Below are 13,751 nucleotides of genomic sequence, written 5' to 3' on the forward strand. Positions count from 1 at the left end.
AAACAAGGAGAAACTGCAAATACAAACTGACGATAAGTAAATGAAGTAACACACTGCGTTATGTCATCCATTCATTTGTCTCACCAAAGGCTCAAAGCACGAACAATATAACGCTGATAATAATAAAATTCTACAGCCCCCAAACAAGAGGCAAAAGGTGCAAACATTCAGCAACATCAAATATTTACAGTGCAGTCATAGGCAGATAAATCCAAGAAGCCTCATTATGTTAACACTGTAGTCTGCTGCTGCCAAACAGACTCTGCACATTCCCTTTTTCACATTGCATAGCTCACACACGTCGGTAAAAGTGTTCTAAAGAAGCCAATAAAAGCAATACATAGGGCTACCATTATCACAGTTTAAATGAAGGCTGGCTCAGTGGTTGATATGTTATAATGTACTATACGTCCCTACTCTATGAATACAACAGCAGCTTTATTTCACTGGCATGGACACTGCTTCTTTTATTAATATGTTATTGCGTTGCCTGGAAGGTTCACTGGATGGTATAAAGTTACTTTCATATATTAAACCAAAAAAAAAAGTGTTTTGATGGTGTCACCTGGTTGTCTCCTTAGAGCTTGCAACGTTTTATACTATTTTGTGGAACATTCCTGGCGAAACAGCAATAAGAAGTTTGGAAAATTACATAGTGCCCATTTAATAGAACCTTTCAAAGCGTGTATACATTATGGGTGTTATTGACAGTGTGACAATTCAAAACAGCCGATCATGTTGGCTCTAAAAAAGCAAACAATCATGGTCTATGTAGTGCGCTCATTTTACCATTCACCTTCAACAACACAATGCATTAAACACACAGGGGACTGTAATGTAACATACTGTGAGACAGATTTTGCAGTATCATAATAATACTGGGATATAATATTGCCTGTAATGGTACATAGGGATGTGTGATATGAACACAATACTAGCACAATTTTCTAGGGCTAAGATGACTGTTTTGATTTTATTGGATTCAGCTTTATCTTTATACTTTTATCTTTAAGACGTAATTACAACTCTGCTGCTTCTGGTGACAATTTACACTTCACTCTGATTGGTTAAATCCACCTGCCACTCACTCAACATCATGAAAATAACGGTCACTTTGATCAGATCACAATTTCATTTTTACTCTCATATCACCCAGCCCTATTGTTACAACTTTCACAACTTTTTTAACACCAACCAATGAATTGCTTTGCTACAAATTAAAAGCCTTCTTCATGATTTCCAATATTATCCATAATATATCCATAATGGCAAAGCAAGCCAGTTTTTAAACATTTAAATAGTTTGTAGTCTTATGGGGCAAATGTATTCACTGGTATCCTTCCTGGTAGTCCCCGTTACCATAGTGCTCTTCCTCCTGTTGCATTGTAGCTCCCCTCTTCTTTTTCCAGCCCTCCCTGCGTCCAGAGGAATTGTCCGCAGTACCGTAGCTCTTTTTAGCAGCCACAGAATTCTCACTGTTAAGTTCGGCCTCCTCTGCTAGTTCGTCATCGTCCATAATGCCTAGTTTATCCTCGCTGGTGTTTTCGGGGTCGGCCCATTCCTGCTCCTCTCCCGAAGCAAAGATGGCGTAGAAGATGACACCGGAGTAATGCACCATGGACGCGATGACAAAGACGTTCTGCCACTCCAGGCGGGTCTGTGGGGGTAGAGACATTCATTGGATATGCTTTTTTTTTTTTTTTTTACATCTTAGGGCTGTGCAATCAGTCAAATTTGAGATTCATTCTTTTTAAATCATCGGTGACATGGTTTGGAGCAGAGTTCAGAGTTTGATGGAATTACATTGACTTTTTTTTGTTAAATGGCACTGATTGAAGGTCTGTCTTGTTTATATTCAGGAAACTAATATTGATAGTCATTTTTATTTATGTTTAATAAGACAAAATCAGTGTTTTCTCATAATGCCCAGCCCTGTACAGTAGTATAATATATAAGGCTGTTCTCACTTGCTCTTACACAGATCACATCAAAACTGGACCCAGACTAAGCCACGGCCAAAAAAAAAATGGATTAAACCAAGTCTACCTCACAATTAAACTACGATAAAACTTGGTATATTACAACAAAAATTTGCATTTTAACATTATTCCTCATCCCCCATCTCCATTGAATACTATAGACCTATAGAGTGAAATGCAAAAAAAAAATATATATACTTTTAAATGAACAGTAAGTTTATGATCTGGGACACAGCAATATAACTAAATCAGAAAAGGTGGGAATGTTGGGCTAGGAGTTAACCTTGTGTTTCGTCAGGGCTCCAACAATGAGAGGACACACCATCCCAGACAGAGTTCCCACTCCATTGGAAATGCCCATCAGGATGCTGGCGTAGCGAGGAGCGATATCCAAGTGATTGACATTGAAACCTAAAAGCAAGTGTGAAAGAATAAAACACCTCATAGTGATAATATGCTACTACTTTTTACTACTATTACTTACTTAATAATTAATTCATTAGTTAGTAATAGAGTCATTCAATTTTAATCAGTTAAGGGTCAAGCTGTAACATGCGCTCCATGATCCTACTGTTTTTAATCAACATTGTATTCTCAAGTGAACCTGGGATATTATTTGTCTGTCATGTACTGAAGACTGAGAAGAGTCTATGCCAAACTAGTTTCAGTCAAACTCAAGTTGTAAGGAGTAAGGAGCTCATTCTGCATTCTACTTGGAACCAAAAACTCCTTGTATATATATATATATATATATATATATATATATATATATATATATATATATATATATATATATATATATATATATATATATATATATATATATATATATATATATATATATATATATATATATATATATATATATATATAGATATAGATAGATAGATAGATAGATAGATAGATATATAGATAGATATATACATAGATATATACATAGATAGATATATAGATATATATAAATTTTACATCATGGAAAATGTCTTTGTAATCGTGCACAAAATTTACATAAAATCTATTAGTGAAAACAATCCATATTTGATTTGACATGTTCTTGAAAAAAGATATAGATCCGCTGCATTTTCACTTAACTTTGAATAGTCCTACAAAACGTTTAACTGCATATTGAACTAAATGAATAGAGCTTGAAGATAACCATGCCCACCTGAGATGGCAAATCCACTGAATCCCACAGCGAGCACCAGGAAGGAGATGGCAACAGCTCGAGTGTGAGAGAAGCCCACCACCAGCAGCAGAGTGGCCTCCATCCCAAAACCTAGAACAAGTACAGGAATGAAGGAATCTCAGCATTAAACAAGGCATATTATGTTTTTTCCAGGCATTTGGTATTTTTGTATAACACATATGGATATACAAGACTTTTTTAACCCTGCGCTGTAAGAATTATTTTTTGCAAGTAAGTTCAGAAAAGGGGGAGGGGATAGGTGTTAGGTGTTTTCTGAGCCATGCAGGATAATATAGTATCACTCAAACTTGCATAAACCAAAATCCAACTTTAATGATAAGAGAAAACCTTTATATATTTTAAAGCTGTACAGTGGTCCCTCGTTTATTGCAGCGATAGGCAAAATCCGTGAAGTAGTAGCAGCTTTATTTTTTTTACAATTATTCTATATGTTTTGCAGTTGTAAAACTCCTCACAGACCTGTTTTCGGGCACAAACATTTGTTTAAGAAATAAAAATATTAACGTTTTCCTATACTGTAAATAAAAATAATAGCTTTAAGAAATACTGTCGGTGCAGAACGTTTCATCCACATTGTGGGTTTTGTCGGGGGAGAAAACTTGCAATCATACAGCACTTCAGAGTCACACTGCGATCCAACATTTATGTAAATTTGTCTGAACACATTCTGTACTGTACAGGAGACACGACACGGAGGAGACTGATGGACAATCATCTACAGTCCCTTAGCCAATCAGGACTCAGAACACAATGTATGCTCATACGGTGTAAAAAAAAGTTTGCAAAATTGCACACAAAAAATCCGTGAAACAGCGAGACCACGAAAGGTGAACAAGAGACCACTATATTGTATTTTCCCCTTTAAGTTCAAAACTATTATAACTATTATTTATTCTACTGATATTTCTTATTATACTAGTAAAAGACCTACCTCCACAGTTCATGAGTTTTCGCACATTTGTAGTGGACATTATTTTATTGGTGCGTAAAAAGTCTGCCAGCTGTCCTCCAATAGGAACCACTATAGTCATCACCATGTGTGGCACAGCAGACAGGATCCCCACCTGCACAGACAACATTCACTTGTGTATATGCTTTGCCAAACAATTAAAGGTTTTACATAATTTATTTTCTGATACTAACCTTACTGATTGGGAAGCCAAAGACCTCTTCAAAATATGCAGGTTGGCTAATAAGAAGCAGGTAGAATGTCCAACTACGGCAGAAGTTGGCTACTATAATGGCATAGACAGGCATGGAGGTGAAGAAGCGTCGCCAAGGAGTTTTAAATTTCTGCAGACAAGAATAATGAGCATGTAAGATTGATAACAACAACAATACAATTAAAGCTGCACAATGTAACTTTTCTGATGAAGCGTCTGCCGTCTAAATATCCCTATGAAGATGTTATTGCCTGAAATATTCCACAGTATAACGTAAAACTTATTCATCTGCAACTGAATAAACACTAGATAGATATGTTTAATCCTATACTGTGGAACATTCCAGGCGAAACAATGTCATATCCATGGAGACAAGCATGTGGCTGACCTCCCAGTCAAAAAGTTACATAGTGCCACTTTAAATATAACACATGCATACCTCTGTTGCGCTCTGCTTACTGGTGCTTTCTCCAATAGCTGCTTCAATATAAAGTCTCTCTTCATCAGTGATGGTGGGGTGGGCAGCTGGGCTTCCGTAGGCCAATAACAACCACATGATGTACCAAATGAACCCGAATACACCTGTTAAATACAACATTTATAGTGTTTAAGAGCATTTGACAGACCAATATATTTTCCTAATTATTATATTATATTATATATGGTAAATGGTCACATTTTTATCCAGCACTTTTCCACCTTCAAGGCACTCAAAGCGCTTTACAACAAGGAACCACTCACCCATTCACACCCACATTCATCCACCAGTGTACGCAGACACCGAGGGCGAGGTGGGTTAAATGTCTTGCCCAAGGACACAACAACAGCATTCAACAGTGTGAGCTAGAATCACACGGCCAACCTATGGATCAGTGGATCTGACCGCTCAACCAATGATGCTTATGTCAAAAGCGCCAACATTCGGATCAGTGGACAAACACTCTACCAACTGAGCTACTGTCACTGAGCTACAGGTATTCCAGTCACTGTTATATGAAATAACAGTGACTGGAATAGCTCTATGTCCACAACTGTCATCAAGTCTATGATACAATCCAAATTGCAGGGGACAATTTGCATTTTTCTGACAGTTTAAATACTGATTTAACAAAATAAAGATGCTGCCATTAAGTTTTATTTATCTAAGTATAATTATTATGTAATTTAGTAGTTTTGGCCTGGGTAACAGTTATAGAATTCCCTCTACATATGTGTCAGAATTCCTGTTTTTTCCACGTGTTCTCCTGTGCTGGTTTGCCCTCTTTCTGTGTGTCTGTGTGCCTGGAGCTGGGCGGGGAATCTGGCACCACCCTCACTAATAGTTATCACCCACTACTCACCAGTCCACTGCCAATCAAGCTACAATCTCTGTAGTACAAAAGTACAAAGAGTCGGCCCCTTCATCCACACGGTGCCAGATCCAAAGTCTTACATATAATGACATTTACTGTGTTTTAGAGAAATGAGGAGTGAAATCTGTCATTGCACTTTAAGTTGAAGGCATTTCATTACAAAGCACATTGGGTAGGCCTAATAAAACAGGATTAAGGAGCAGGTATGCAGATTTTTCATTATTAAACAGAAGTGAATGAGACATGACTCACAGGGCCTAGACAGGAAAAAGGTCATTTACATCAATAAATCATGAGATAACATCACAGCAGAAGCAGAGTGCTATTTTATTAAAGCACATTTGGCAAAGTGCGATTTTTGGTTTAATCAAACACATGAGCTGCTCTGATAAGACCTCACTCTGGGAATATAGACAACCTGTGTTAAAGAGCTCAGCGTGACACTAAACCGACGGCAGGTACACGCAACACAGCATCCCACGTGGTCTCATTAAAGGTGCACTATGTAACTTTTTTGGTGCAAGGTTGCTACCTCCTTGTCTTTCTGATGTCTACTGTTTACATCAAGTCATTTTGTCTTATGTCATGATTTAAATGTTACTGCATTTACCTTCAAATTACATGGTCCTTGTTTCTACTTATGAGTAATACATTCCACTCCAAAAAACATGAATGGTTTCAACAGTATAGGACTTACCATAAACATAAAAGACAGAGGGCCAGCCGACATACTGCACAAGTACACCGGCCAGTGGCATTGCTATCACTGCTCCGGCATAGGACCCTGCAGAAGAACGCAACATTAAACATTTACACTTAAAATAAGCTATATTTGGCTGAAAAGTGCATTATATAACATTTTAACTCAAACGTAATATCACCCTGAATTCCAGCACATTTTTTAAAATCTCACATTTTTGAATATGTATGTACCTTTTTTATTCTAGATTCTAATGTTTAATCACAAAAAGATGTTATTTTACCACTTTAGGTCTAGGTGAAACTTGATGCATTTTAACACTCACCACAGAAGGAAGTAGTGGCCAGTCGACTCCTTTCAAGAGGCGGAGCCCATTTGGACCACAGCCCATGGCATGCTGGGTAGGTAACACCCTAGAGTTCAAAGGTTAGATGATGAAAAAACACATTGTATGTACTCTACACTACTAATAAAAGTGTGCAAACAGTGTATTTTATATGTAAAAATAAACTTGCAATCTGCTTCAAAAGCTCTATTCTGTTGTCCGTATGATCCCAAAGTGAATAGCTGACTAAAATAAATTTTGGTCTACTAAAATGGACAGTGGTTCCCAACCCTTTTTGTCTCAAGTATCCCCGAGTGCACCCCCGATATGCTATGGTGTTCTTTTAGTCGCTAGCTCAACAGGTAAGTCATCTGACTTTCATCAACCTTTCTGAACTGGTGTGAAAAACTGAACTGCACCAGGCCCTGACATGATCCACGTCTACCGGCTAAAAAAAACAAAGCACAAATGAATCAACTGCTGAGGGATGGGATTCACCCTGAATAGCTAACCAAAGGGTGTATGTACATGGATCAATGCATGAGCACAGCACAGAAGGGCATTGGCAAAGATACCAGGGGACCCAAACCGACCGAACAGTCGCCCGAGACTACAGAACCTGTCAGACTGAATGCCCAAAGATGTACAACATCAATAGGACTCTAAGAGCCTTCATTGCAAACTTGTTGAACATGTGGAAAACCAAACCCCTGCAAGGGATGTGCCACCAGAATATAACTGAAGTGGCTGATATCAGGAAATCCTACCAATGGCTTGAGAGAACTGGACTGAAGAAGCAAAGAGGCCTCGGACACAATCCAGCACATAACTGCAGGGTGTAAGATGCTGCAGAGAAAGCATACATGGAGCGGCGTAAACAAGTGGCGGGCATAGTGTACAGAAACATCTGTACAGAGTATGGACTGATGACCCCAAGGTCAAGGTGGAAAACACCTCCAAAGGTAGTGGAGAATGATCGAGCCAAGATCCTGTGGCTTCAGATACAGACTGACAGAATGGTGATGGACCAACTGGACATTGTGGTAGTGGATAAACAACAGAGCAAAGCCGTTGTGGTGAACATTGCAGAACCAAGTGATGGAAACATCAGGAAAAAGGAACATGAGAAACTAGAGAAATACCAGGGGCTCAAAGAAGAGAAGGCCTGAAATGTGAAGGTATCAGTGGTGCCCGTGGTCATCAGAGCACTCAGGACAGACCCCCAAACTGGAGGAGTGGCTACAGCAGATCCCAGGAAAAACATCAGACATCTCAGCCCAGAAAAGCTTTTTAGGCAAAAATCAGACAAAAATAAAAGTTTTTTTTTAATTGCAAAATAATAAAAGCAGGCATCTTTACTCTGAGCAGGCTTGCATCTCAACAAACCTGACTCTTTTATATTATCCAAATCCTGTAGCTGACTTTCCACCTTCAGAAAGTTACATTAAAATCTGAAATGATTCCAAGTATCCCCTGGTAAATGCATCATATCCCAGACTGGGAAACACTGTGCTAAGATACAAACACACATGCACAACCCACACACATAAACACACAAACACACACAGACACACCCCCACACAGACACACACTCACACACAATTTTTACATACCTCCACTAAGCCCTGCAGGATCCGTACAAACATGACACATCCGTAGTGAACCCTGGCTGCAGACGGGATGAACATGTTCAGCACAGAGGTCAGAAAAATGGCCGCTCCAAACACTCTGAGGAAGAAAACAGAAAATGTGTCCTTGTAAATCACATACATTTGTCTTGTTAAGATTAGAAATGGGTTGGACAGAAATTTTCAAAAATGTATTGTTCTGAAATGCATGAGATTGACTAAAATATAAAGCCGGCTGTACCAAATTTTTCCATGTCTTTGAGCAAAAGTACAGCTATATCATATATGCAGTTGTTGTTAAGGTCAAATAAATCCACTGTGGGCTTGCATCTAATAAGAAAGTGTTTTTTTTGTCCAAGAATCAGAAAGTGTGCAGTTAGCATGCTAGCTTTTGTCAGCATTACCACTCTGGCCTCTGAAAGTTGCGAAAAGTGTTTATAAACACAATATACAAATACTTAAGTAAATGACAGCACCCCAACATTACAAAGACAGCTCAATATTGTCTGATCATATCTCCATCCATCTCACAGTCTAAAGCTTTCTGTCAGTCTCTCAGTAGAACAGGTCTCACACCCAAACAATGTGATAACAGCAAACAATAAAGTCACAGGTTATACATGAATCACCACCAAAACTTACTAAAACCCAAACGATTGAAAGACACTAAATTCTATTCCAACAACACCAACTATAACACTGAAATATACTGTTAATTATTTCTTTTTAAATCAGAATATGCAACAAATCTGTTTTTACTTATCAATGAACACATTAAGCAATTTTTTTTAGCTTTGTTTTAGTCTAATCTGTGTGCCTGGTGGCATCATCCACTTGTCGCCATGAAGATAGTTAAGTTTAATGCCATACTGTAGAACAGGGGTCTCAAACTCAAATTATCTGCCTCCTGTGGAGGCAGAGTCTGGGTTAGGCTGGGTCGCATCAGGTATTCCACAAAAAAAAGCTTTGTTAAAATCTTCTCAAACGTCATTGTTGTTTTCAACATACACACGCTTCTACACGCAACATGATAATGCCACACCAACATTAAACTTTCATATTGTCCTGCAGGCCACAAAATATTGTCTCGTGGCCTGCAATTGTCCCCCGGGCGCGAGTTTGAGACTCCTGCTGTAGAACAATCAGGCGAAGCAATAACATCTCTATGACCAGCAGATGGCGACAATCCAACTAGAAAGATGCCAGAGCAACTTTAAAAAGCAGAATTTATTGTGTGAAAATGTATACCAACTTATTACTTATATTTATTAATTATTTTTCAGACAAGGATTGTGATTATATTTGCAATAAATATAGGATGATTCTGGTCAAAGTGCACATTGTAAAGAACTTCAGGACTAAGGTTTAACATTTGAGAGAAGACTGAAATATGAATTGATAAACTAATGCAGGAATCCCATGTATTTCAAAACATGAGGTCTGAACTACAGAAGCACAATTTAAGAAATAACTGCAGCCTTTGCGATTTGAAAACTGTGCCAACTCAAATTTCAATTCTGATTATGATTAATTGTGCAGCCCTACTAAACACAGTTATCAAATACTGCGTTTTTCCCTCATATCGTGTGGCCCAGTTCTACCCCCCTTCCTTGTTTTTCCGCCGGTGTGTAAGTGACACTTGTAATATTCCAGTAGCTGGTGTTTCAGGGAGAAATCAGAGGCAGGATCTTTCATTATTAACTCTGTCAGTGGCGTGTCCTCTTTTCCCGTGAAGCTTTTATTACAGCGTGGATATCTTCTTCATCAGCTCCGCTCCGCACACCACACCAGTACCTTTCACAATTATGGGGCTATGGACGAGATCTACCAACTCTATGGCATGTTTGGTCTTTGTTTTAAAAAGTAACGTGTGAAAAAGGGATGCAGCTATATTATCAATATCATAGATATTCAAATTACGAAGTCTGGGTGCTTGGTTGGTTAAAAAGTGTGGAGTGAACTATGTAGACCATGATGCATTGAGAGATTAAAGGTAATGTAGTGGATTATATTTCATAAACATTGACAATTTGTGTCTTCATATAGAAAACATTGGGTTTAATATATTCTGATGATTTACATACAATTCAAAACTTTTTTTTTTTTTTTTTACATGATATAAAGATGTTTATGCTAAGGTTGTTGTTTAAGTTGTTCTTTAAAGATGCTCTGTGTAACTTTTCTGGTAGGGATTACACCGCCTGCTGGTCACAGGATGGCATTAAACATTTCTAAACTAATAAATGTAAAAGCAATAACATCTCCATGGAGACAAGCAAGTGCAAAGGTGCATAGTGCATCTTTAAACCAATACAGAGGCACACGATGCATAAGTACTTGTACTGGTACAATTAAACTTGGATATTGTTACAGTCCTATTTACCAGAGCTAAGCTCTAAGCGCCTGTGGTGTTAAAGTGTTAACTGACCTGTTGGCAGACAGCTTGTTGGAGATGAATCCTCCAGGTATTTGAGTGACAATGTAACCCCAGAAAAAGGAGCCATGGATCAGGCCGACTGTCTCTGGATCCCAGTTGAACTGAGCTTTCTGAAAAGACATAAAAAGGCATCCATTAAAAATGTTTTAGAAAGCTGACTAAGCCTTGATGTATCTAAGCTAGAATGGATCACAGGCTAGAGTACGTTAAGGGCAGTAGGATCTCAGGTGGGGAGATATTCAGCCTCAGTGTCCTTGACAGCTCAAAATGTGTTTGTGTGATTTTTTACATAATGATTAAAGGTGCCACAGGAACAGTACAATATGTCTTAAATGGCACATAGGAACGTTACAATAATATCAGTTTTTAACAGTATCAAATTTTATGTTTGTTGAAATTGTGACCTGAATAATCACAATTATAATTAACAGATTAATTTTGGCATTGCTAATTCTAATTAATATATAAAATGACAATGTCAATGTCATGTATTTAAATAGTGTATTGGTATTGCTATGTTTATTTTTTTTAAGCATGTCCCAAGCTCAGATAAAGAGAGCGTGCTGAGCCAGGAAGGGCATCTGATGAATTCCTATTCCTATTCATTCAACAGTTTCAACAACATATTACATCTTTTGGGAATAGAAAAATGTCCTCTTTTTTTGATAGATCACAGGCTCTCAAAAAATGTGTTGTTTAAATGCATTTTCAGAAATTCTAAACATTTTTTGCTAATGTGTGCATTGTGTCTGCTGAACATTCTGCCATAGACATACACGAAGTATCCCACCCCTGCCTGCTGTCACTGCAAAGTATGAATACCTGGATGACTGGAGTGCCATTAATATAAACTGTGTTGTTGTTGACCATCTCTACAATGGCCACCCCGAGGTTACACCGGATCCCAAAGGAGATGCAGAAGCCTAAGCCGCTCAGCATGGCGATGATGTAGCGCTTTGGGAGTCCAAAACAGCTACAGTCCAGCAGGGGGGGCTCACGAGGGGTCGATGCCACAGGACGTCCATCCTCCGTCAGCTCGATGTCCTCCTCGTCCAAGTTGCTTCCATCAATTTTTCTATGACAAAGAAATGAAAAGGTAAGAGTTACTAAGTGGTTTTCACTGATGTATTAACATGCCAAAATGCCATAAGGAGGGAAAGGGTCAATATGGGTGAAAAACTATTTAAAAAACAAAATCCACCAACATATGTGCACTTTTTGGTAATAAACCTGCCTGTACATCAAACAATATCTATCAATCTTTTCTCAATTACAGGTGCTTTTATTCATTAAAAGGTACCTTGAAAAATATTCTTACAGTGAGTGAGGTCGCCTCTCCACTGACCTAATCCGTGACTTGGTCTATTGTCACCTGCTTGTCCCCATAGAGATAAGACACGTTTTAATGCATATTGTCGAGCATTGCAGGCAAAACCATGACATCTTCATAGAGATAAGCAGGTTGTGGACCCTCTGGCAGAAAAGTTACACAGTGTAGATTTAAACATAAATTATGAAAGTCAGACAAGACATCTAAATTTTCATATAAACTGGACCATAGAATATGCCTTCCCACATCCTCAAATTTACAATCCATTTCAAAGTAATGACATTAAATGAACACAACCAATAGTTTTTTCCACTTTCTCTTGAATTCTTCATGACCTGTCCCTCAGACGCACCGAGCAGCTGGCATTATGCAACAAATGGATGGATCTTTTCTGCAGAGGACACAGGCTGACACTTGACTAAAAGGTCAAAGGACAGGAGCTATCAGGTGGATGGGTACAGGCGCATCGCTGCACGGCACATTTTAAGAAGACATCTCTAAGTAATACAACTACCAGGATACTAAGCATAAGCAATAGAAAAGGGTTGTAAAAAATGTAACTAATTTGATACTGTAAAGAATCACATACTTCGAGCAAAGCTGTATATTTTCTGAATAGGTTTAGAATGATCTTGATCTTTATCAGACAAATGAGATTAGATGGCACTGCAAGAAACAATCGTTTAGTGTTGAAAACTCACCATTCCATTATAATTGAGTTGCTTAGTGCAAACATTATAGCACAGATGCAGATGTCTTCAGATGTGTTTAGATGCGTTTAAAGTGTGTTCACTTTTTGATAGATACATACCCCCAGATTTTCTACAGCAGTTTACTGGTTTAACAACTGAGTCTGATCGTAGACATCACTGTAGAATTTTTAAGGTAATTAAATGAAATGTAGAGGAAAAAAAAAAATTCTCAAAAAAATATATATAAATAAATAAAAAAAAAAAAAAAAAAATAAATCTAAAATAAATTAAAAATTAAATAAAATATGTTTGTCAAATTAATTTAAATTTGATGTGAAGCATGCAATAAAATGAAGAAGGCCTCATTTATATATGGTATGGCAATCTATTATATGACATAAATGTGTGTTTTATTGCAGTGTATCTTCTCACAAAACGACACAGTGCTACAATTTCTGGGCAAAAATTCAAACACAAAGATTTGTTATTTTGACATCCTATGACATCAACATTAGTTTAATTTATCTGATATTCTTTTGAAGCAAATGGTGACACATGTAAAATACGTACCAGATATTGAAAACACATTTGTATCTTAGAATAAAATCTTGTGTCACTTGTATTACCTGTGAAACACTAGAATCAAATATTGACTTATCTCTAGCATCTGAGGAGTCTGCTGACGCTCTGTATCATTTTGACAGCACTTTTAATTAAGACCAGCGGTAACAGAAAGGACGACGCTTACATGAAACTAAAATGAACAACCTCAATCATTTACATTTCTCTCACCTTTGAATTTTTCCTAGTGAATCTCCCACTGAGTTCTTCACCTCCTCTTTTCCAGGTTTAAACACCTTTTCCTTAAAACCTGCCAAGCCTTCGAACGGCATTGTTTCTGTAAGTCCACTGCAAATCTTCTGATACTAAGAAATTGA

General features: G+C 37.8%; 1 protein-coding gene across 1 annotated transcript; it reads right to left on the bottom strand.

Moving 5' to 3' along the window:
- Nucleotides 1-1,327: 1,327 nt before the first annotated feature.
- slc17a8 (solute carrier family 17 member 8) lies at nt 1,328-13,706 on the bottom strand. The gene is made up of 12 exons (XM_033968120.2): nt 13,606-13,706; nt 11,614-11,866; nt 10,783-10,901; nt 8,340-8,454; nt 6,727-6,814; nt 6,399-6,485; nt 4,789-4,931; nt 4,330-4,479; nt 4,118-4,250; nt 3,145-3,255; nt 2,263-2,390; nt 1,328-1,657 (listed from the first exon to the last, which is right to left on the bottom strand). Exons 1-12 carry the CDS (start codon nt 13,704-13,706, stop codon nt 1,328-1,330), a joined length of 1,758 nt encoding a protein of 585 aa, XP_033824011.1.
- Nucleotides 13,707-13,751: the final 45 nt, after the last annotated feature.

This window comes from Periophthalmus magnuspinnatus, chromosome 6 (assembly GCF_009829125.3).
Source record: "Periophthalmus magnuspinnatus isolate fPerMag1 chromosome 6, fPerMag1.2.pri, whole genome shotgun sequence".
Lineage (NCBI taxonomy): Eukaryota > Metazoa > Chordata > Actinopteri > Gobiiformes > Gobiidae > Periophthalmus > Periophthalmus magnuspinnatus.

What these genes read in the sequence shown, in the direction of transcription:
- slc17a8 (XM_033968120.2), bottom strand. Translation starts at nt 13,706, where the DNA reads ATGCCGTTCGAAGGCTTGGCAGGTTTTAAGGAAAAGGTGTTTAAACCT. An exon ending in CTCTGTCTTTTATGTTTATG is followed by an intron (nt 4,932 to 6,398) that starts GTAAGTCCTATA and finishes TGTATTTAACAG; the next exon opens with GTGTATTCGGGTTCATTTGG. An exon ending in GAGCCCTGACGAAACACAAG is followed by an intron (nt 1,658 to 2,262) that starts GTTAACTCCTAG and finishes CTACCCCCACAG; the next exon opens with ACCCGCCTGGAGTGGCAGAA.